This window comes from Oncorhynchus nerka, linkage group LG10, assembly GCF_034236695.1.
Source record: "Oncorhynchus nerka isolate Pitt River linkage group LG10, Oner_Uvic_2.0, whole genome shotgun sequence".
NCBI classification, from domain to species: Eukaryota; Metazoa; Chordata; class Actinopteri; order Salmoniformes; family Salmonidae; genus Oncorhynchus; species Oncorhynchus nerka.
This window is the reverse complement of record NC_088405.1, coordinates 57,764,032-57,789,157: the sequence shown is the minus strand read 5'-3', so window position 1 is coordinate 57,789,157 and position 25,126 is coordinate 57,764,032. Positions and strand designations below refer to the sequence as shown.

Sequence of the window (25,126 nt, the reverse complement as noted above, 5' to 3'; positions counted from 1 at the left end):
TTTATGAATTTCTAATGAATTTAAAATGGCTAGACAAATACAGTAGATGGAGAATGTAGCCATCTAGCCAGGCAAATCAAATCAAGATTTATTTATACGGCACGTTTCAGACATGGAATGCAACGCAATGTGCTTCACAGGAAAATAAACGATAAAAAACAATGAAAACAAAAGCTTAAATATTTACTACACAACAAACATAAGAAAAAAACTAAAAAAACTAAATAAATGACAAAAACTGAATAACTAAAAAAACATCCTAAGGAAAAGCAAAGCAAAAAACATGTGTTTTAAGGTCCCCTCAGGTTCTCTGACAGGCTATTCCAGAGGCTGGGGTCATAATAACTAAAGGCGGCCTCTCAATGCCTGTTGGTTCTACGCTTTGGGATTGTTAAAATACCACTGCCAGAGGACCTGAGGGACCTACTGGGTACATAACTTCAAAGCATGTCTGACATGTATTGGGGTGCACAATCTTTTAAAAACCAATCGAAGAATATTAAAATGAATTCTTAAACCCACAGGCAGCCAGTGCAGAGACCTTAAAACTGGTGTAATGCGCGCTCTCCGTCTGGTCTTGGTCAGTACCCGTGCTGCAGCATTCTGTATGTTTTTCAGTTGACCAATAGCTTTCATGGGTAGACCAGACAGGAGAGTATTACAGTAGTCAAGTCTGCCTATAATAAAAGCGTGGATGAATCTCTCTGTATCAGCCTGAGAGAGAAACGACCTCACCTTGGTAATGTTCCCCAGGTGGTAAACAGCTATTTTGGTCACATTCCTAATGTGTGATTCAAAATTCAGTTCAGAATCTAAAATAACATCTAGGTTTTTACCTGGTGTTTTATCTTTATTGCCTGTGAATTCAAATGTGCGGCCAGATTCTCTCTCTGTGCTTTGACTCCAACAATAAATACCTCGGTCTTGTCTTGATTTAGCTGGAGGAAGTTGTGAGCCATCCAAGTACTTAAATTATTAGTACAGTCTGATCATTTATCAGTGGAGCTAAAATCCTCTGGTGACACAGAAATGTAAAGGCTTGTATCATCTGTGTAGTAGTGAAAATCATTGCTGTGCTTTCTGATAACGCTGCAAATGGATAACATATATAAACCGGACCCAAAATATAACCTTGTGGAATGCACATGTGATATATATTTTCTCTGAGTTATGTTTACCATTTTTGCTAGCTAGATAACAGGCGTTGCCCAAGACAGTTCACAGAATTGTCCATTTCAACAACCTTAGCCAATTTATAATGACTACATTTAGCTAACATTAGATAGTTAATTCAGAGATTCTTACCTTTGCCTCGATTCGGCAGTCTTGTCCAGATCATCATGGCCCTGGTGAGTGACGTGAAGCTTGAGACAGGCATTTGTAGTTCTGTATGGTAGCCACATTAGCATTTCATTTTGGAGGGTAAATACTGGCCGAATATATTGATAAAGTCACCTTTTCCGAGAGAGATTTACACGGTTATCAAAACCTACACAAAACACAGCCCTTGTTTGAAGTGTTTCTAAAATCCATAATTAATTAAATGAATGGTGGAACAATGATTGTAACCATTTCCGTGTATGACTGCTAGGTTTTATGGGTATTATGGCTCATAATGTGGTAGAGGTAGACTATTATCTGTAAGGACCCTCAATTGAGTAATGAATTTCAAGCACAGATTCAACCACAAAGACCAGGGAGGTTTTTCAATGCCTCACAAAGAAGGGCACCGATTGGTAGATTTGTGAAAATGAAAACGGCAGACGCTGAATATCCCGTTGAGCATTGTGAAGTTATTAACTCGGCTTTGGATGGTGTATCAATACACCCAATCACTACAAAGATACAGGCGTACTTCCTAACTCAATTGCCCGAGAGGAAGGAAACTGCTCAGGGATTTCACCATGAGGCTAATTGTGACTTTAAAACTATTGTGATATGAGAAGATAGATCAACAACATTATACATTATAGTTACTCCACAATACGAACCTAAAGGACAGTGAAAAGAAGGTACCCTGTGTAGAATTTTATTTATTCCAAAACATGCATCCTGTTTGCAACAAGGCACTTAAGTAATATGTCAAAGAATATGGCAAAGACATTCTATTTTTGTCCTGAATACAAAACATTATGCTTGGGGCAAATCTAACATAACACATCACTGAGTATCAATCTTCATATTGTCATGCATGGTGGTGGCTACATCATGTTATGGGTATGCTTGTCATTGGAAAGGACTAGGGAGTTTATTTTTTACAAAAGGAAATGGAATACAGCTATAAGCACAGGCAAACTCCTAGAGGTAAACCTAGTTCAGTCTGCTTTCCAACAGACACTGGGAGACAAGTTCACCTTCAGCAGTACAATAACCTTAAACACAAGGCCAAATCCACACTGGAGTTTCCAAGATGACATTGAATGTTCCTGAGTAGTCTAGTTACAGGTTTGACTTAAATCTTCTTAAATCTATGGCAAGACTTGAAAATGGCTGTCTGGCAATGATCAACAATTAACTTGACAGAGCTTGAAGAATTTTCAAAAGAATAATGGGCAAATATTGTACAATCCAGGTGTGCAAAGCTCTTAGGGACAGATCGTAAAATAATTTGAACACCCTACCCCCTAATAGAGTTAAATCCAAATAATGTTATCGACCTCAAGTCAAAATAACTGTAGCGACCCTATGTTTATAAACGTGGATATCGACTTTGCCACTTGAGCATGCTTTTGAGGCACAGTCGATGACACGCAGGGCTATGGGCCAGAAGGTTGACGGTTCACGGACCACCATAGACGAGCTCACTCTCCCAGTCTGTTTTCATTACTATACGATCAGAGCCGGCTGCAGACAATGATCCGCTTGAAGAAAATCGGATTTTCAACATTTCAACATTGATGATGCCCTATTTATAATTATATAAAAAAAATATGAAATGAATTTTCCACCAACAGGTTTCTGTGCCAATGCACCACATAACCAATAAACAAAGCATACTGACTTTGGGCACTTCAACATCATGGTTTGCGTTTTCAACATCACAATAAATAGACTATGTTAATCTAGGCAAACAGAAAATACATCCCTTGTACCGAAGACTTGGCTTGACAATCTCCGAAAGTCATTAAATAGTTTGGTTTTTTGTAACAGATGTCTCTTTCCATTCATCAATTTGCACATTTTGGATTGATTGATTTGATTTGTCAGTTAAAAAAAAGAAGATATATACTGAACACAAAGATTTTTTAAAGTGACCGAGATCGCACAATAAAGTCAGGGACTTATTTCCATTGTGGTCTCTATTTTTTAGATAAATACATATGTAATTACATAGATACAGACACATTACGGAGACAAAAATATATATATAATTTGGACCACCCCTCCCAACAGTACATTTCGATCTGTCCCTTAGAGACTTACCCAAAAAGACTCAAAGCTGTAACCACAGCCAATGGTTCTTCTAAAAAGTATTGACTCAGGGCATGTATTTCATTTGTAATACATTTGAAAACATTTCTAAAAGCATGTTTTCACTTTGTCTATATGGGGTATTGTATGTAGATGGTTGAAAAAAAATACATATTTAATTCAGTTTATAACACGACAAAATGTGTAATAAGTCAAGGGGTACTAAAACGCTCCGAAGACACTGTAGCTGAAACTGGTCTGTGCTCCACATTTCAACGGGTACATTTTTCCAGCAAAGCCAAATGTTTCCACCATAACACTGCCATCCAGTGGCCATGAAGAGAATAGCAAAATCAGCTCTGTCCTTGGCATCGAGAGAACAGACCTTGAATTTGTGTGCATGCAAAAAATATAGTCATTGGGCTCTGAGAGAAAAAAAAAAGTTATAGTCGATCATAATGGCTTGTGCATAATCATGTTGCCAAGGTAACAGACAAATACAATCACCCTAAGGCTTTTATGATCAATATCAACAAAGGCAAAACCTCAGGCCCAACCCCTTCATTAAAGGAACCCGCAGACAAACAACATGACAGAAGTGACTCTTCTCAATCAACCCCCTCTGCATGAGAGTGCTACCTTGAGTTACCAGAATATGACTCTGCAAAGTTCTGCCTGTGCTGGTGAGAGGAGTACAACCATCTGCCACACAGTCACAACCCAGCAGGTTTCCCCCCCAGCACACACAGCCATTCATCAACATATTAACATGGGTCCTGCCCTTAGCCACAAGGCTAAATGAAGTCTGAGAGTCATTCCATCGTAACAGATGTACAAGACTACACTAGATGTCCTGTTTAGGTTCTCTACAGTTTAACCTGAACACTGGCAGAGAAAAATAGGTTCTCTGACGAAAAATGCTTAACTAATAGGATAGTCAGGAAATACTGTACGTGTAATGGAACACACAGCGGAGAGTGCAGTGAGATTTACTGTGGACACAGGGTAGAGACACAAACCTTGATATGATTCAGGCAGGCTCTCTCACCTGGACTGAGAAAGGAAACTTGAGAAACAGAACATCTAGACAATCGCAGATGGAAGAGAAGCTAGTTTGAACATTGGCTCTGCAGTATTTCTTCTAATAAAGAACTGATAATAAATAACTACTCTCAACCTTCACTGAATAATATATGTTGGGCTTTCTCTCTCTTTACGTTGTATGTGTGTGTGTGTTCACTGCCAAAGTTTCAATATTTCTACCTTTTTATTGGAAAAGGGAAAATAACAGGCTATTATATCTTTACAGCCCCTTGCAAAATGCACTGGAAGCTTATCTCCCCATTGACTTTCTGCATTGCCTTAGAAGCTCTTATCACCATGTTTCTCTGTGAATGGTCATGCTAAGATACAGCCAACTGTCACTGTGTATGCAGTCTGTAGTCAGCGATAAATACAAAAAGCACACACACAAGGGAAAATCTTTAAGATAATTAATCTTTGATACAGGCAAGGTTTTACATCCGTCTCTTACAGCTAAGATAAAGGGGAAATTGTTAAGGAAGATGTGATTAACTAGTTCTGTGCAAGTGTGTTGATCCCAAAAACAAGATATGTGTGTTTCTGCATTGATACAACCCACACACGCACATTCCAACACCCGTTAGAAGATTGAGAGCCAGTACAACCATAGAATCCCTGCCAGGGAACTTACAAAACTGTTTAAATTCAGGAGAGTCTGAATGAGGACTATAATGAGAGCACTGATGTTGGCAGCTTTACAGAAAGCTTATTTTGCAACAATCTGTCAGGATGGAGGAAGCCAAGCATTATTTTCTCTTCATCTCCATAAGCATTTATAATTGCTCACCCAAAACAAATGTTTTCACTTGAGCTTTTTGAGCAACTTAATCATCACAAAAAGCAGTATGCCAGATAATCTAATGGTATGAAAATGAAAGTATAGTGTTATTTGTCAATCCATCAATGACAAACGCCATAACCTAGATCTAAACACTAGACAAGTTGTAAATGACAATGGATTAAGTAGACACTGTCACCCCACTCCACCACCCGCAAGGTTTGAGCAAAGATCCCCCCAACCCCCCCAAAAGTACTTGATCATTACACAGGTGCTGGGGGGTTGGGGGGGGGGGACAATAAAAGGCCGCTCTAACATTTTTGTCACACAACACAGATGTCTCACATTTTGAGAGAGCGTGCAATTGGAATGCTGACTTCAGGAATATCCACCAGAGCTGTTGCCAGGAGTCTGTAATAAAGCCCTTTTGTGGGGGAAAACTCATTCTGATTGGCTGGGCTTGGCTCCTCAGTGGGTGGGCCTGGCTACCAAGTGGATGGACCTATGCCCTCCCAGGCTCACCAATGTCTACGCCCCTGCCCAGTCATGTGAAATCCATAGATTAGGGCTTAACAAAGTGAGTTAAATTGAGATATTCATCCTGGATGTTCATCCTGGAGTGTGTGCTACGCCAGTGCAAAAAACATTCTTAGTCTTGTGACTTCAAAAATGAAGAAGGAGCTGTCCACTGTTCCTAGTGCTGAATAGTGCTTCCATCTTGTGGCTTTGACCTGCTACTGCAAACTTGCAACAAAGGATAATACTCACCCAGACATTCAGATGTATTTAATATTGGAAAGAATGCCAGCTGCTTTGCTGTGAATAAGGAGATTGTGGATTTGCCGTCTTCATGCTATCAAAAATATGTATTTGTGAACAGACATGGAATGGGCTATGGGTCTTGTGAACACAGGCTCATTTTCAACTTTTGCTCCTATCTTTGTCAACTCCTCTCCATCCTTCACTTCATACTCTCCCACTGAGACAGGTAGAGTCAAAGCCCTCCTAAGGAGCACCATCTGTCCCATGCTCCCCTCTCCCTGGTGTGTTTTTGCGTTGGCATACACACAGAGAGATGAACCATTCATCAGGCCCTGTCCAGCCTAAACACTCACCAACTTGAGGGCACATTAACCTTGGGCTGTGGTGCTGTGCTGCTATGAGAGAGAAAGAGAGAGAGAGAGAGTCTGTGGCACAATATGTTCATCCCAAACCGGATGTCAGGATGTAGGTTGAAAGTTGTGCAGCTCCGGTGGCCTGGTTTGGTGATCTTAATGTTGGTAACAAAAACAGGCTAGACAGGGTGGTAAAGGTGGCCAGCAAGATCAGAGAGCAAGTAGTTAGGAGAGTACAGTGAGGCAAAAAAGTATTTAGTCAGCCAACAATTGTGCAAGTTCTCCCACTTAAAGATGAGAGGCCTGTAGTTTTCATCATAGGTATACTTAAACTATGCCAGACAAACTGAGAAAAAAAATCCAGAAAATCACATTGTAGGATTTTTAATGAATTTATTTGCAAATTATGGTGGAAAATAAGTATTTGGTCAATAACAAAAGTTTATCTCAATACTTTGTTATATACCCTTTGTTGGCAATGACAGAGGTCAATCTTTTTCTGTAGGTCTTCACACACTGTTGCTGGTATTTTGGCCCATTCCTCCATGCAGCTCTCCTCTAGAGCAGTGATGTTTTGGGGCTGTTGCTGGGCAACACTGACTTTCAACTCCTTCCAAAGATGTTCTATGGAGTTGAGATCTGGAGACTGGCTAGGCCACTCCAGGACCTTGAAATAATTCTTACGAAGCCACTCCTTCGTTGCCCGGGTGGTGTGTTTGGGATCATTGTCATGCTGAAAGACCCAGCCACGTTTCATCTTCAATGCCCTTGCTGATGGAAGGAGGTTTTCAAAATCTCACGATACATGGCCCCATTCATTCTTTCCTTTACACGGATCAATCGTCCTGGTCCCTTTGCAGAAAAACAGCCCCAAAGCATGATGTTTCTACCCCCATGCGTCACAGTAGGTATGGTGTTCTTTGGATGCAACTCAGCATTCTTTGTCCTCCAAACACGACGAGTTGAGTTTTTACCAAAAAGTTATATTTTGGTTTCATCTGACCATATGACATTCTCCCAATCTTCTTCTGGATCATCCACATGCTCTCTGGCAAACTTCAGACGGGCCTGGACATGTACTGGCTTAAGCAGGGGGACACGTCTGGCACTGCAAGATTTGAGTCCCTGGCAGCGTAGTGTGTTATTGATGGTAGGCTTTGTTACTTTGGTCCCAGCTCTCTGCAGGTCATTCACTAGGTCCCACCGTGTGGTTCTGGGATTCACCGTTCTTGTGATCATTTTGACCCCACGGGGTGAGATCTTGCGTGGAGCCCCTTCCATTTCCTAATAATTGCTCCCACAGTTGATTTCTTCAAACCAAGCTGCTTACCTATTGCAAATTCAGTGTTCCCAGCCTGGTGCAGGTCTACAATTTTGTTTCTGGTGTCCTTTGACAGCTCGTTGGTCTTGGCCATAGTGGAGTTTGGAGTGTGACTGTTTGAGGTTGTGGACAGGTGTCTTTTATACTGATAACAAGTTCAAACAGGTACCATTAATACAGGTAACGAGTGGAGGACAGAGGAGCCTCTTAAAGAAGAAGTTACAGGTCTGTGAGAGCCAGAAATCTTGCTTGTTTGTAGTTGACCAAATACTTATTTTCCACAAATAAATTCATTAAAAATTCTAAATGTGATTTTCTTGATTTTTTTTCTCATTTTGTCTGTCATAGTTGAAGTGTACCTATGATGAAAATTACATGCCTCTCATCTTTTTAAGTAGGAGAACTTGCACAATTGGTGGCTGACTAAATACTTTTTTGCCCCACTGTATTCTAGACTGTTCTGATCACCCTCAGGTCGTCATTTTAGACTTCCCAAACTCAAGAGCAACAGATCCAATAACTATTTTATCCCACAGGCGGAAATCTATCTGAATCTGCACATTATGTTTTGAGACTGTAACCAAACTCATTATTTGACTTACGTGTATACTGTATCTGTTGTATGGTTGCCACAGTTTTTAATGTTGTCTTCATTGTTTAACCCAGACTGCACAACACATTTCCCAATTGCGACAATAAAGATATGGATTGATGATTGATTTTAATGAGGTTAACAATATTTCTATCTTCCTAACATTCTTTTTCAATTCAGCTTGAAGATATGAACCATTTACAATACATTGGGTTCTCAATTGCTTACTGTGTACTGCAGTTACTATTCCTGTTTAGATTCAGGCCGGGTTTCAATCCCAATATGTTTTGTCGGCAAATCACGTTTTACAGGCAATGCTTACATTCACCGGAAATTACCTTTAAATGGTGCAATGTCTAAATCTGTGATCAGATTGAATCCCGGCCGTAATTGTCAAATATATTCTCCCAAATACTTGCCCCATCCCCAGCCAGGCAGTCACATGTGAAATCTTACCTTGCCCATGGACAATCTCTATGATGTGGAGGAAGAGGAGGAGCAGGAGAGAGGAGGACATTCTGGACTGAGAGGAGAGTGGATTTGCTCTATTCTGGTAGTCCATAGTCACACAATGGGCATCTGTAATCACAAGTAGTCAGCAACATAGACATATTGAGAACATCTCTGATGAGTGACGTCTAGTTTAGCTGTTTATTTTTCAGTTATTAGTAGTGGTAGTGCTTCATTCTATAGCTAGAGCACTCCTGATATATCCAGGAGTGAGAAGTCTACCTTTTGTTGTCTTTATCTGTTGTGGTCTAGTACAGTCTTTTTGCTAGCTAGGGCCTTCTGCTTTAAGAGCTGCCTGCCTTCCAAGTGGCCTACTTGGTGTGTGAACTGCTGACTGCTGATCATTTGCAGATACTTGTTGACACATCCACCATGATCAAGGGGTAGGACAATTTGTGACTTGTTTTGGTAATCAGTGGTTGTATTGGAGGGGGAGTGGTTTCACCTCTCCTAAGCAATCAGCAATCTGTACAGGGAGGTGTGCTCTCCACCTCTGCTAGGTAGTTAGCAATTAGTGTTAGTTCTTCAGTCTCCCCTGGTTTCTCAGTGGCATCTGTAAGTGGCGGTCATGTCGGTGACACTTTTGGTGCAAAACTTAGACCTTTGCCTAAACACAGCTAGTTTTGTAGAGTTGTTCGAGGAAGGCACCACACCCCTACGTCACTTGAGTAACTTTCCTAGTTAATTTTCAATTGATCAATTTAGATATTTTGTAGCTATGTCAACTATGTGTGTGTTTTCTATACCTGTTCGCACATCTCCCTGTAGGCTTTAGTGTACGGGTCTATTTGTGGAATTATGTAATGTGATTTTAAACTGTTTAATGAAGGAAACTCCAATTCCCTTTGGAGTTTAACTAAAACATTGGCCCGCCCCATGAGCACAGACATTGATCTGGTGTCCTGGGATAGCCCCATTCTGCTCTTCCAAATATAAATTCCCAAGGTGGGGGTTATATTCAGACCACGCTTACCTCAATTACGAGAGGGCTAAGGTTTGAGCCCAGACCAGCTTACCTCAATAACCGAGAGGGCTAAGGTTTGAGCCCAGACCAGCTTACCTCAATAACCGAGAGGGCGAAGGTTTGAGTAGATTGCTGAATTCTTAACCATACCACGTGGTTCAACTCTGAGACTATCGATACAGACAGAATAAGAACAAATCTTTGATACTAATTACTAGTCTGCAGCTAGGAATTATGTACCCGACAACCGCCGTAACATCTATTCTATAACAACATTGCTGAATGTTACTCGGAACTAACCATTCTAACCATGGCAGAGAGAGAAGGCAGACAAACTCTCCAACAGAAACAAACTCTCCAACAGATCACAATGATATTCTGAGTGTAAATAAATATATTGATTGCAATTATTCCCGATGAGTGAGCGTTCATGTGCAAATGATTAGCATTTAAATTTGTATAATTATCAACTTTGTAGTGTCTTTTAATCTCCATCGACCCCCACTTCCCTTTTGTCCACCAAGCCGCGATACCGGTTTATCCCACTAGGGAGACTCCGCTATCATATCTACTGTTTGTTTGTTTATGCATTTCTGTGATTATTTAGTTAGTAAATACATGATTTAAGACAATTGATGTATGGATGATTCATGAAGTGAAGACGGAGCCTAGTGGTTAGAGTGTTGAACATGTAACCGGAAGGTTGCAAGTTCAAACCCCCGAGCTGACAAGGTACAAATCTGTCGTTCTGCCCCTGAACAGGCAATTAACCCACTGTTCCTAGGCCGTCATTGAAAATAAGAATTTGTTCTTAACTGACTTGCCTAGTTAAATAAAGGTCAAATAAAAAAATAAAAAGATAAACAACCATTTACGACGTTTGAAATGAGACTAGCGTGAAGTAAAGTGGCCCGTTCCTGTAGGTTCATGCTCTACAACATCCGCAGAGTACGACCCTGCCTCACACAGGAAGCGGCGCAGGTCCTAATCCAGGCACTTGTCATCTCCCGTCTGGATTACTGCAACTCGCTGTTGGCTGGGCTCCCTGCCTGTGCCATTAAACCCCTACAACTCATCCAGAACGCCGCAGCCCGTCTGGTGTTCAACCTTCCCAAGTTCTCTCACGTCACCCCGCTCCTCCGCTCTCTCCACTGGCTTCCAGTTGAAGCTCGCATCCGCTACAAGACCATGGTGCTTGCCTACGGAGCTGTGAGGGGAACGGCACCTCAGTACCTCCAGGCTCTGATCAGGCCCTACACCCAAACAAGGGCACTGCGTTCATCCACCTCTGGCCTGCTCGCCTCCCTACCACTGAGGAAGTACAGTTCCCGCTCAGCCCAGTCAAAACTGTTCGCTGCTCTGGCCCCCCAATGGTGGAACAAACTCCCTCACGACGCCAGGACAGCGGAGTCAATCACCACCTTCCGGAGACACCTGACACCCCACCTCTTTAAGGAATACCTAGGATAGGATAAAGCAATCCTTCTCACCCCCCCCCCTTAAAAGATTTAGATGCACTATTGTAAAGTGGCTGTTGCACTGGATGTCATAAGGTGAATGCACCAATTTGTAAGTCGCTCTGGATAAGAGCGTCTGCTAAATGACTTAAATGTAATGTAAATGTAAAGAATAATTCATTAATTAGAAGACTAATTGATCAGATATTAAAATATCTGAATGTTATAATTTTCCTAATATAACTTTGTAATTTGAATATTTTCCTTGGTGCTCTGACTTCCTAGTTAATTACGTCTTCCTGATTAGTTAATCACATTATAATAATTAGAGAATTGATTTGATAAACGAAACAGTCTTCAGTTTAACCTTTTTGGGATACGGGGCAGCATTTTCACTTTTGGATGAATAGCGTGCCCAGAGTGAACTGCCTCCTACTCTGTCCCAGATGCTAATATATGCATATTATTAGTAATATTGGATAGAAAACACTGAAGTTTCTAAAAATGTTTGAATGACAGAACTCATATGGCAGAGAAAAATCCAACCAGGAAGTGGGACATCTGAGGTTTGTAGTTTTTCAAAGCTTTGCCTACCAAGTACAGATTGAGATATGGATGTGGTTGCACTTCCTAGGGCTTCCACTAGATGTCAACTGTCTTTTGAAAGTTGAATGAGGATTCTACTATAAAGGAGGGACTCATGAGACCTCTTTGAGTCAGTGGTCTGGCAGAGAGCCTTGGTCTCATGACGCGCACTCCCGACAGAGTTACCTCTCGTTCCAGTGCTTTTCTTAAGACAAAGGAATTCTCAAATTGAAACATTATTGATGTTTTATGTTAACTTCTTCGATATAGGGGGTGCTCTTTTAATTTTTGGATAAAAAAAACGTTCCCGTTTTAAACAAGATATTTTGTCACGAAAAGATGCTCGACTATGCATATAATTGACAGCTTTGGAAAGAAAACATTCAGACGTTTCCAAAACTGCAAAGATATTATCTGTGAGTGCCACAGAACTGATGCTACAGGCGAAACCAAGATGATATGTCAAACAGGAAATGCCCCAGATTTGAAGGCGCTGTGTTCCAATGTCTCCTTATATGGCTGTGAATGCGCCAGGAATGAGCTTACACTTTCTGTCGTTTCCCCATGGTGTCTGCAGCATTGTGAAGTATTTGTAGGCATATCATTGGAAGATTGACCATAAGAGACTACATTTACCAGGTGCTCGCTTGGTGTCCTCCGTCGAAATTATTGCGTAATCTCCAGCTGCATGTATTTTTCCATTTGCTTCCGAGGAGAAACCCAACTGCCACGAATGATTTATCATCGAATAGATATGTGAAAAACACCTTGAGGATTGATTCTAAACAACGTTTGCCATGTTTCTGTCGATATTATGGAGTTAATTTGGAAAAAAGTTTGGCGTTGTAATGACTGAATTTTCATTTTTTTTTCTTAGCCAAACGTGATGAACAAAACGGAGCGATTTCTCCTACACAAATAATCTTTTTGGAAAAACTGAACATTTGCTATCTAACTGAGAGTCTCCTCATTGAAAACATCCGAAGTTCTTCAAAGGTAAATTATTTTATTTGAATGCTTTTCTTGTTTTTGTGAAAATGTTGCATGCTGAATGCTAGGCTAAATGCTATGCTAGGCTATCAATACTCTTACACAAATGCTTGTTTAGCTATGGTTCAAAAGCATATTTTGAAAATCTGAGATGACAGTGTTGTGAACAAAAGGCTAAGCTTGAGAGCAAATATATTTATTTCATTTCATTTGCGATTTTCATGAATAGTTAACGTTGCGTTATGCTAATGAGCTTGCCTAGAGAATTACACTCCTGCATACAGGTTTTTTTCATAGGCAAACGTGATGAACAAAACGGAGCGATTTGTCCTACACAAATAATCTTTTTGTAAAAACTGAACATTTGCTATCTAACTGAGAGTCTCCTCATTGAAAACATCGGAAGTTCTTCAAAGGCAAATTATTTTATTTGAATGCTTTTCTTGTTTTTGTGAAAACGTTGCATGCTGAATGCTACGCTAAATGCTACGCTAAATGCTACGCTAAATGCTATGCTAGCAATCAATAATCTTACACAAATGCTTGTTTTGCTATGGTTGAAAAGCATATTTTGAAAATCTGAGATGACAGTGAATTTGACATGAATTTTGACATGAATTTTATCGCTTATTAACGTTTACTAATACCTAAAGTTGCATTACAAACGTATTTCGAAGTGTTTTGTGAAAGTTTATCGTCGACTTTTTGAATTTAAAAAAATGACGTTACGTTTTGAAACGATGTTTTTTTTGTTTATCACACAGTCTACATATAACGATATCTAGGCTTTATATGGACCGATTTAATCGAAATAAAGACCCAAATAGTGTTTATGGGACATCTAGGAGTGCCAACAAAGAAGATGGTGAAAGGTAATGAATGTTTTCTATTTTATTGTGCGGTTTGTGTAACGCCGAAATGCTAATTATTTTGTTTACGTCCCCTGCGGGTCTTTTGGGGTGTTACATGCTATCAGATAATAGCTTCTCATGCTTTCGCCGAAAAGCATTTTAAAAATCTGACTTGTTGCCTGGATTCACAACGAGTGTAGCTTTAATTCGATACCCTGCATGTGTATTTTAATGAACTTTTGAGTTTTAACTAATACTATTAGCATTTAGCGTAGCGCATTTGCATTTCCAGAGCTCTAGTTGGGACGCAAGCGTCCCGAGTAGAAGCAAGAGGTTAAGGAGAAGTCTATCTTTAATTCTGTGAATAACACTTGTATCTTTTATCAATGTTTATGAGTATTTCTGCAAAGTCACCGGATATTTTGTAATCAAAACATTACTGCACATAAGGCGCCAATTTAAACTGAGATTTTTGGATATAAATATGCACATTATCGAACAAAGCATACATGTATTGTGTAACATGATGTCCTATGAGTGTCATCTGATGAAGATCATCAAAGGTTAGTGCTTTCGCTGTAAAGCATTTTTGAAATCGGACACGATGGGTAGATTAACAAGATGTTTATCTTTCATTTGCTGTATTGGACTTGTTAATGTGTGACAGTTACATTAGCGGAACCCCTGCGCTAGAAAGGTTAATGATGCCAAAGACATGACACTATTCATCCCCTACCCAGATGGTCATGCACCATCACAATCTTCTCTCTCTCCCCAAATTCTCTCTTCTATCCCATCATCTCTCCCTTCTGCTAAATCCTCTCCCTTCTGCTAAAGCCACTTTCTACCACTAAATTTCAAGCTTATGCTTCGAACCCTAGGAACCTCTTTTCCACCTTCTCCTCCCTTCTTAATCCTCCACCCCCTCCCTCCTCCTTCTCTGTGGACAACTTTGTCAACCACTTTGAAAAAAGGTTGACGACACCAGCTACTTATTCACTCAGCCTATTGAGTCCACTGGTCTCAAACACAGAACTACCCTACGCCTTGTCCTCTTTCTCCCCTCTCTCTCCACATGACATCTTCTGACTAGTGAGGTCTGGCCACCCGACAACCTGCCTGCTTGACCCCCCTCCCGTCTCCAGACCATCTCTGGAGACGTTTTCCCAATCCTCACTTCCCTCACCAACTTATCCCTGACCACTGGCTGCGTTCCCTCTGACTTAAAAATTACCTGAGTTGCTCCCCTCTTCAAGAAACCTGTATCATTTTCTTTCCAAAACACTGGAGCATGCTGTCTCTGATCAACTTTCTCGTTAACTCTCAGAACGATCTTCTTGACCTTAACCTGTCAGGCTTCGAGACGGGTCACTCAACAGAGACAGCTCTTCTCTGTGTCAAGGAGGCTCTCTGCACTGCCAAAGTTGACTCTCTCTCCTGTGTTCTCATCCTCCTAAATCTATCCGCTGCCTTCGACACAGTGAACAGATCCATCAGATCCTCCTCTCCTCCCTCTCAGGGCTGGGTGTCTCAGGCTATGCACACTCTTGGATTACATTCCTCCTGGCAGGCCACTCCTACCAGGTGACGTGGAGAGGATCTGTGTCTGCACCATGTACTCTCACTACTGGTGTCCCTCAGAGTTCGGTTCTAGGCCCTCTTCTCTCTATACACCAAGTCATTCAGCTCCATCATATCCTCACATGGTCTCTCCTGTCATTGCTATACGGATGACACTCAACTACTTTTCTCCTTCGCCCCTTCTGACACACAGGTGGCGACACGCATCTCTGTGTGCTTGGCAGATATCTCAACTTGGATGTTGGCCAATCTACTCAAGCTCAACCTCGAGAAGAAGGACGTGCTCCTCCTCCCGGGAAGGCCTGCACGCTCAAAGCCCTCCTTCACGATTGACAACTGCAAAGAAGTGCAAAGAACCTTGGAGTGACCCTGGGAGACACCATGTTCTCTGCAAACATCAAAGCAAGTGACCCGTTCCTCAGGATTCATGCTCTACAACATCCGTAGAGTACGATCCTATCTCACACAGGTCCTAATCCAGGCACTTGTCCTCTCCTGTCTAGACTACTGCAACTCACTGTTGGTTGGGCTCCCCGCCACCAAACCCCTGCAACTTATCCAGAACGCTGTGGCATGCCTGGTGTTCAACCTTCCCAAGTTCTCTCATGTCACACTGCTCCTCCGCACACTCCACTTGCATCCAGTCGAAGCTCACATCCACTACAAGACCATGGTGCTTACTTACGGAATAGCAAGAGGAACTGCCCCTCCCTACCTTCAGGCTATGCTCACAACCCGAGCTCTCCAACCCGAGCACTCCGTTCTGCCACCTCATTTCTCTTGCCCCGAGGGCAGCTCCCGTTCAGCCCAGTCCAAGCTCTTCTCTGTCCTGGAACCAGCTTCCCCCTGAAGCTAGGACTATAGAGTCCCTGCCCATCTTCCAAAAACATCTGAAACCCTACCTCTTCAAACAGTATCTTAAATAATCCTCCTCCTCACCTCAACCCCCCCCAATTTATTTTTTTAAATTAACAAGCACTTGCACTTGACCCCCCCCACCCCCCTTCTAGCTCAGACTCTACTGATAGTTTTGTTATTAAGGAAAATGTACATTCCATGCCTGTGATATGTAGTTATCACACCTAGATAAGAGTGTCTGCTAAATGTAAAAGGGTGAGAAAACTGTGCCATGCTGAGGCAGAGCCAACTCCCTACAGGAACCTCAGTGATAAAACTGACCTCAATCTGAAATACAATTAGAGAGTTGTGCAGCTTTTCCAATCCTTCTGACCACCATGTCCTCTGCTGGATGGTAACGTCATGCAGCTCCTAAAATCAATAAGCACAGCTTTACAGTTTTAATATCATTTCCTGCAAACTCCAGCCACATCCGAATGAAATGTTATATTATGCTAAATCATTGTGCAAGAATTTAGGATCAACATTTAGGGAACAGGTATAGCCTTCTCCATGTACTGTTTAACGTGTTAACTTCAGTCACACTTTCAGTTGGGAGGATGTGCTTGGAAGAGTGTTCATAACCAATGGCATGATAAATACAGCAGGTTACTGAATCCTTTGGCCCACATCAAGCGGATGTTGAGACCATGGCCATCAGATAGCTGGACACCTTTTAATTGGTGGCCTGCTTTCATGTGTAATTATGTTGAGAGCAGAGAGGTGCATCCAGTACACAAGTACCTGCCTCAGTTGCCTAAGTGCCTTTATATTAGCTCTCTACAGCCACTCAGTCAGTCTGAGTCACATGGCAACGGAGCCGAATGGCCAATCGAAAGATTTTTACATTATAATGCACTGCTTACCCATTACAGGAGGATAGAGAAGCACAGTGACTAATATAAACAAGGACTGGCTTAATAGACCATAATGATAAAGAGCTGCTATTAACACCCCTGCAACCTGAACATTCATTTTCCTCTCTCAGATCCTGCTTTAAATTCACTATCTGTCACTGTATCTCTCTCTAGTTCTATCTCTTGGTTTGCTTTGGAGGGCCCTTTACAGTAGACACCAACATGAACAGTGCTGTAGTTCGTTGACGACTAGCTGAGTATGAAAGTAATGATTTGAAACTTTCTTCATGCATTTCACATGACAATACGAACTTACCGTGGTCGGTCTGTAGTGTTGCACAGTGTTTGGGAATAAAACCTCGACCTAAGATACCGTTTAAACAATTGTTTACACCTAAACTCAGCAAAAAAAGAAAGATAAGTTGTAAAAATCCAAAGATCTTAACAGATCTTCATTGTAAAGGGCTTTAACACTGTTTCCCATGCTTGTTCAATGAACCATAAACAATTAATGAGCATGCACCTGTGGAACGGTCGTTAAGACACTAACAGCTTACAGACAGTAGGCAATTAAGGTCACAGTTATGAGAACTGAGGACACTATAGAGGCCTTTCTACTGACTCTGAAAAACACCAAAAGTAAAATGCCCAGGGTCTACGCTCATCTGCATGAACGTACCTTAGGCATGCTGCAAGGAGGCATGAGGACTGCAGATGTGGCCAGGGCATTAAATTGCAATGTCCGTACTGTGAGATGCCTAAGACAGCGCTACAGGGAGACATGACAGACAGCTGATCGTCCTCGCAGTGGCAGACCACGTGTAACAACACCTGCACAGGATCGGAACATCCAAACATCACACCTGCGGGGCAGGTACAGGATGTCAACAACAACTGCCCGATCTGTGCTCAGACTGTCCACAATAGGCTGAGAGGGGCTGGACTGAGGACTTGTAGGCCTGTTGTAAGGCAGGTCCTCACTAGACCTCACCGGCAACAACGGCGCCTATGGACACAAACCCACCCGTCGCAATACTAGACAGGACTGGCAAAAAGTGCTCTTCACTGACGAGTCAAGGTTTTGTTTCACCAGGGGTGATGGTCGGATTTGCTTTTATCGTCGAAGGAATGAGCGTTACACTGAGGCCTGTACTCTGGAGCGGGATCAATTTGGAGGTGTGTCACAGCATCATTGGACTGAGCTTGTTGTCATTGCAGGCAATCTCAACACTGTGAGTTACAGGGAAGACATCCTCCTCATCCTCCCCCCTCATGTGGTACCCTTCCTGCAGGCTCTTCCTGACATGACCTTCCAGCATGACAATGCCACCAGCCATACTGCTTGTTCTGTGTGTGATTTCCTGCAAGCCAGGAATGTCAGTGTTCTGCCATGGCCAGCGAAGAGCCCGGATCTCAATCCCATTGAGCACGTCTGGGACCTGTTGGATCAGAGGGTGAGGGCTAGGGCCATTCCCCCCAGAAATATCCGGGAACTTGCAGGTGCCTTGTTGGAAGAGTGGGTTAACATCTCACAGCAAGAACGGGCAAATCTGGAGCAGTCCATGAGGAGGAGATGCACTGCAGTACTTAGTATCTGGTGTGGCCACCAGCTGCATTGACTGCTACTTTTGATTTTGATCCTTTGTTCAGGGATGAATTTGATCCATTTCTGTTCGTCACATGTCTGTGGAACTTGTTCAGTTTATGTCTCATTTGTTGAGTCTTGTTATGTTCATACAAATATATACACATGTTAAGTTTGCTGAAAATAAACACAGTTGACAGTGAGAGGACGTTTCTTTTTTTGCTGAGTTTAGATACACCTGTGTGATCTTCCCCCTTTGGGGTGTGGCCCCTCCATCTCCTAAGCAACCATTCTATTGCCCAAAGCCTCTTGTCACAGCAGCTCTCTGACTGGGATTTCAACACAGGCTTTTTGTTATGAATAAGAACTAACAAATGACTTTTCTCTTGCCAGTTAATGAAAGGTAACAATTGCTAGGAAGGAACTTATTCCAAAACAGCTGGATGTTGTATTACCTGTCCGACACGTTCCAGGTCCAAAACAGAATGTGAAAATGACCACACTGCACCCCCATCCATCCACCGGGAAATACCTCTGTCTGTCCTAGACGTCCTCAAACAGTTGTCTGCTGTAGATTCCACCACAGAGCACAAGGGCAGGAGAAAGTAGAAGTGAGTGAGGTGAAAGGAGAGAAGCAGCGAGGGAGAGAGGAGAAATATTGAAGATCATTCTCTATTATCTTGGCTGCATATTTGTTGCGCTCTTTCTATGTTGAATACAGGCTACAGAAAAAAGAATTTCCTTGCTCCCCATGAACAATCTAGATGCAGAGAGAGAGTGAGACAGAGAGAGAGAGAGCAAGAGACAGAGGGGGAAGAGAGAGGGTAAGGAAGGAATGTGGAGAGAGAATAGCGGAATAGGGTATTACTTGTATTACAAGCCCTGCTGCCTTGTCCAGAGAAGAGGGCTCTCATCCTTAACTAGAATTGAAAGGAGGAAGGCACTTATTTTCTGTACCTGTAGGTGTCCTAGGTATTTCCAGACAAAATGTAATGTCTCAAATGTTTGTTTCTTTTCAAAGCGCATTATGGATGCCCTGTCTGACCCACTCCTGCCAACTGGTGTTCGTACATGACAGTTTGCACATGCGATCGTGCATGACACTTCCACTCATCCTTTTAAAGATGGAATGAGTTAGATAATTTGGGGGGTTATATGCAGCTAGATATTCAGTGACAGTTCTCATTCCACAATTTCCCTAATTTAGACAATTTATTGAATGCTCCTTTTATAAGATTCAGTACAACAAACACATTGTATTATATATCTCAGCGGATACAATTGCAAAAACACCAGTTTGTCTCCAATTAGGAAATGGTCACACACACACACAGGGAACTTGCTGTTTAAAACTGCAGGTGGCATCATTTTCATTAACCTTTTCCCCATCAGATCCAGGAATTGGGTGACCATGAGAACAACATAGCACTCATATCAATTATTAACATGCCAGGGGCAGAGGGAAGATCCCAGAGAATAAAACACAGGCTATTAATGGATCTATGGAGGGAGGCAGACATATCTGATAATGACCATCACAGGGACATCAAGCCAAGCCTTCCCGGACAGGGGCACTTTACTGATGAGGGATGGGAGGAAGTCAGCAGAACTTCAGGGCGTCTGCCTCCATGTGTCTCGCTGATGTCCTCTAAGGCTCAAACCACTGTCTGTCTCTGTCTGTGTGCCTCCGGTCATCCGCAGTAGATATAATGCAGAATATCAAGAAATTACTAAGCGCAAGTACAGTATACATTACATTCAAATATACGTATACTATCATGTATATCAAATAATATAATTGAATTATTTTGGCGCAATAAGATTTGATACTGTTACATGAAATCATAATCATTGCTTGCTGTACCAGGGATTTGGAGAGGTGGGAGTTGAATCTACACTAATTTATGCATTTTTATTCCCATACATTACCGATACATCAACTTAGGCTGTGAAATACAGTATGTTCATATGGGCAGGCTGATGTTTAGCCACTTGCATAAGCGAGACATTGCCAGAGCAAAACGGTTGAGTTAAGGGGACGTGCAGGCTGGGCTTGTGTAGGTGGGGGGGACTCCATCAGTGTAATGAAGGCTGGGCACACCCTCCGACACAGAGCACTCTACAGAATTACACAGCAGGAGAAATTACCCTGGTGTGTCAGGGATCAATTGATTGGACAACTGGGGCACTGCCAGAATGAGGTGGTAAACATTGATAATAGTTTAACAGTTTTCCTGATTTGGCCTCATTTTAGATTTGGTTAATTAAGAAATACTAGCTGCCATGAATGAAGTAAAATGTGAGTTATTTTCAGGGTGTGGTTTGATGGGTGTCTCTTGTATGTGGTCTCTTGTAAGTGGTTAGCTTTAGCCAGCTCGTGTGTGACTGTGGCAAAGTTGGTTTGACTTTGGATAGCCAGGCTCTGGGGATAGTTAGGAACCATAAAAAATTACACAATGTAAATGTGATAATATTTTTATATGAATTTCAAAAATGTACAGTTGGTTTGAGCTTTTTAAGTCATTGAAATTTGGAGCTACAGACCTTGTACATTTTGTAATTTACTGATGGTCCCTAAATAGCCCCACAGAGATATCGAATGTCAAACCAAATTAACCATGGGCATTGAGGCTGGATGAATTGAGGCTGTTCTGAGGGCAAAATGGGTGGAAGGTGTTCCTAATGTTTGGTACACTGTGTGGGAAAGATGCTGTCCACAGATTAGTCCTTAGAAACAAATGTGCTGGGCTATTAAATAATATTAGTAAAGAACAAGAAGGCACACTGTTAAAGCTCCCAATTCCCTGCTTTATTGACAATGTTTTCCATTCAAAACGGATCTTCGTCAGGTCAAACAAACTCACATCCCAAAACATACACATTTAACCTCACATAACCATTGTTTTTGCACCCACCAAAAACAATCTCTAAAAATGTAATAACAATGAGATGGGTACACGTAAGAGTTGCAGGAAATAAGATGCTGTCCATGTCTTGTCATTTATATTTAGGAGTGTAGTACATTGTGTTGCCCATAGGATGGCACTGTTGCAGTATGTTACTTGACTGGATGCACCTATCAGTGATATGTATGCCATGCAAGGCCATAATCAAACGTTTACTTCCCTGTTAGTAATTTGGTAGCTTGTCAAATTCATCATGCATCATGATACATCCTGCATACATCACAATTTTGATTATTAGAATTTTAAAAAATGTAACCTTTACTTAATTAGGCAAGTCAGTTAAGAATAAATTCTTATTTATAATGACGGCCTACACCGGCCAAACCAGGACGACGCTGGGCCAATTGTGCACCGCCCTATGGTACTCCCAATCACAGCCGGTTGTGATACAGTCTGGATTTGAACCAGGTTGTCTGTAGTGATGTCCCTAGCACTGAGATACAGTCTTTGACCACTGCGCCACTTGGAAGACCCTTATTTTAATCCAGTTTGGTCAAGTAAATTACGGGAAAATACCTTTAGGTTTGGTTTCTATAATTTAACACAATATAAAAGAAAATTCAAAGTCAAACAGCTAAGTGGCACTTATACTAACTCAATTATCAATAGCTAGCATACAGTACAGCTTCATTTTGATCATCTACACGTATGTAACCAACAAAAGCAATACATATCTGTCTGTGAGAGTTCACTTTGCGTTTTGTCATTCTGATTACACTTTTCTCTGTCTAGAAATCTGTCTGACTCTACTGAATGAATGGCACCACGGTGCTGTGTGTCTGTTATTACATGGCTCGTATTTTAAAGCCATCTCTTTCTCTACATAATAATGATATCCTTGCATTAAAACTTTTTGTCCAAATTGCTGAGGGAAAATTACACTGTTGATTCATTCAGAATGTTGTATTGGAGCTGTTAACCACGCTAAAACCAACACACACTTGAGTTGTTCCTGTTGTCATTTTTAATGACACAGAACAACAGCTGTCCTTAGGATACAATGTCAACATTCTTAGTAAACCTGCAGTGCTGATTTCTTTTACTGTATAACAATCGATTGAATTGGGCCCCAAGTCATCAATACAAACATACAGCAATAAGCAATAACATATATATTACATCACTTTCTATAGCACAACATGTTATACAGTGTGTACCTACAAGGCCACTCATTTAAAAAAAATACAATCTAACAATTTTCTGGAAAGAGATTTGTTAAGGAGGATGAGGGTGCCAGGATATGTAAGGTTAAGATGTGTCTTACTGCTGTTTTGAACCATGGGTAAAACAATGCATAGATCAGAGGGTTAAGGAATGAATGAATGTATACAACCCAGGAGAGAAATGCTATGATGACATCTGAATGTGCCAGGTAGTCCTCAGAAAGTGAACCAATGTAATATGTGATCCAACCGACGAGGAAAACCGATAACACAACCCCCAGTGTTTTGGTTGCCTTACTCTCTGACATCTTGATCCTAGTTGTGATATTCATCACTTTTACTTGAATTCTTGCCACTTTGAAAATGTTCATGTATAAGCATATAATAATAGAACAAGGTGCAACAAAGGAGACAAAAAGGTCAATAATTCCCCATGTAAAACTGATAATCAACACACATTCTCCATGGCAGTTCTTGTGTGCCTGAGAACGATACCATTGACCATTACAGTATAGAATAACAAGATTATATATAAAAGAAAATATCCAGGTTAGGAATATAGAAGCCAATGTTTTTCCAATAGTTATTTTTGAAATGTAGAGTAAAGGATCACAAACAGCAACATATCTGTCAACAGCTATGATGACTAAATTGTATAGAGATGCAAAAATGACAGAGAAAACAATCCCATGAAAAACTGAACACATTGTTTCACCAAGATACCAGCATGACTCGATGACTTTGATGCCCTCCACTGGAATCACAACAATCCCAACCAGGAGATCTGACATAGCCAGAGAGAGGATGAGCAGGTTGGTTGGAGTGTGGAGCTGCTTGAAGTGAGAGATGGAGATGATCACCAGCAGATTCACAAACACTGTGAATGATGACACAGAGAAAAAAAAAAGGTGCAGGAATATATTTTCTGCTATGGATCGCTCCTCCTTAACGCAAGACGAGTTGTGGAGAGGAAAACAGTACTGTACCGCTTGATATCCATCCACTTCACTGAACGCCATTGGGAAGTAAAAACACTGTTCTTTTCAATTGAGTGCAATGAATCAAGTGTTATTCATTAGTGTAGATGCATAGTGTATCTGATCTAAATAATAAACCAAACTGTGCAGAGCAGCTTTATTTATATCTGAGTTAGATATAGGAGTGTGTGTGTGTGTGGGGGCGGTACACACATTGGAGCCCAGCCCTCTTATCTATTATATTGAAGGAGATTGTTGATGTATAATGAGCTACAGTAAAACAAAACATCTTGGCATGAACCTAGAACCTATTGTTGTTGTAGGGATGGTTCATATATATTTTCTAATCTGAGATTTATAATGGCATCAACATAGAGAGCTCCCCAGACCAGATCCCCAGGCCAATATAGCAACTCCACATGTAGTAAGCACCACATTACTCACCATGGTGACCACATCTACTGCAGCTCACTCTGAAGAAGAGGATAGAGCCCAGAGACAAGAGGTCAACCAGGTTACCCAATCCCATGACCACCTACCTACTGAGACTGAGCCACCCAGACTTCACACCCCTGACTGACCAGGACCGGAGCAAGGTAGAACGAGAAATCAATCCACAGCCGTTGCCTCACTAAGAGGCCCTGACATTACTAGTCCACCCCACGATGTGATGCATCATCTGCACTTCGCCACCACTCTACAGGGTTCACTGTGCCACTGGCGAGAATAGGTGTGGTTTTCTACCTGCCGTGGGACCTTCCTGGACTCTGATCAATTTCCGCCACTACACCCCTCTACTAGCTTGAACCAGAAAATGGCTGCTCATCGTTCGACTTCAGGTGAGCCTAAATGGATGTGTGCCTTCTTCCCCCGCCTCCGGACTTATGACTTTCAAATTGCTTTGAGCCCATGTACCAGCTGTCTTCTGCCAGGGGCTTTGGTGTTCCCTCTGTGGCTGTGGATGCCCCTTCAGCTACCTTTCCCTGGGTACTGCCTGGACCACTGCAGCCTCCCCTCTGCTGGGCCGTGCTCTCTGGATCAGAGCTCTGTCCCTTTGGCTGTGGATGCCCCTTCAGCTACCTTTCCCTGGGTACTGCCTGGACCACTGCAGCCCCCCCTCTGCTGGGCCGTGCTCTCTGGATCAGAGCTCTGTCCCTTTGGCTGTGGATGCCCCTTCAGCTACCTTTCCCTGGGTACTGCCTGGACCACTGCAGCCCCCCCTCTCCTGGGCCGTGCTCTCTGGATCAGAGCTCTGTCCCTTTGGCTGTGGATGCCCCTTCAGCTACCTTTCCCTGGGTACTGCCTGGACCACTGCAGCCCCCCCTCTGCTGGGCCATGCTCTCTGGATCAGAGCTCTGTCCCTTTGGCTGTTGTGTCCTGCACGCAACTGGCGTCGCAGCAGCTCTTTTCTCAGGTGAGTTCTGTGGCTCTGGCCTCGCAATC

General features: G+C 42.1%; 2 protein-coding genes across 3 annotated transcripts in view; both read right to left on the bottom strand.

The window, feature by feature from the left end:
* LOC115135704 (roundabout homolog 2-like) overlaps nt 1-9,185 on the bottom strand; it is a 263,498-nt gene extending 254,313 nt beyond the window's left edge. For both annotated transcript variants that reach the window (XM_065023620.1, XM_065023621.1), the window contains exons 1-2: nt 9,033-9,185; nt 8,757-8,879 (exon numbers count right to left, since the gene is read on the bottom strand). In XM_065023620.1, the coding sequence (XP_064879692.1) occupies nt 8,757-8,862 (106 nt within the window). In that variant the 5' untranslated portion in view covers nt 8,863-8,879; nt 9,033-9,185. The remainder of the gene's footprint in view (nt 1-8,756; nt 8,880-9,032) is intronic.
* Nucleotides 9,186-21,441: 12,256 nt separating this feature from the next.
* On the bottom strand, nt 21,442-23,780 carry LOC115136430 (trace amine-associated receptor 13c-like). The gene has a single exon (XM_029672007.2). It carries the CDS (start codon nt 23,723-23,725, stop codon nt 22,733-22,735), a length of 993 nt encoding a protein of 330 aa, XP_029527867.2. The 5' UTR covers nt 23,726-23,780; the 3' UTR covers nt 21,442-22,732.
* Nucleotides 23,781-25,126: the final 1,346 nt, after the last annotated feature.

Coding starts and splice junctions, on each gene's coding strand:
- LOC115136430 (XM_029672007.2), bottom strand. CDS start 23,725: ATGGCGTTCAGTGAAGTGGATGGATATCAAGCGGTACAGTACTGTTTT.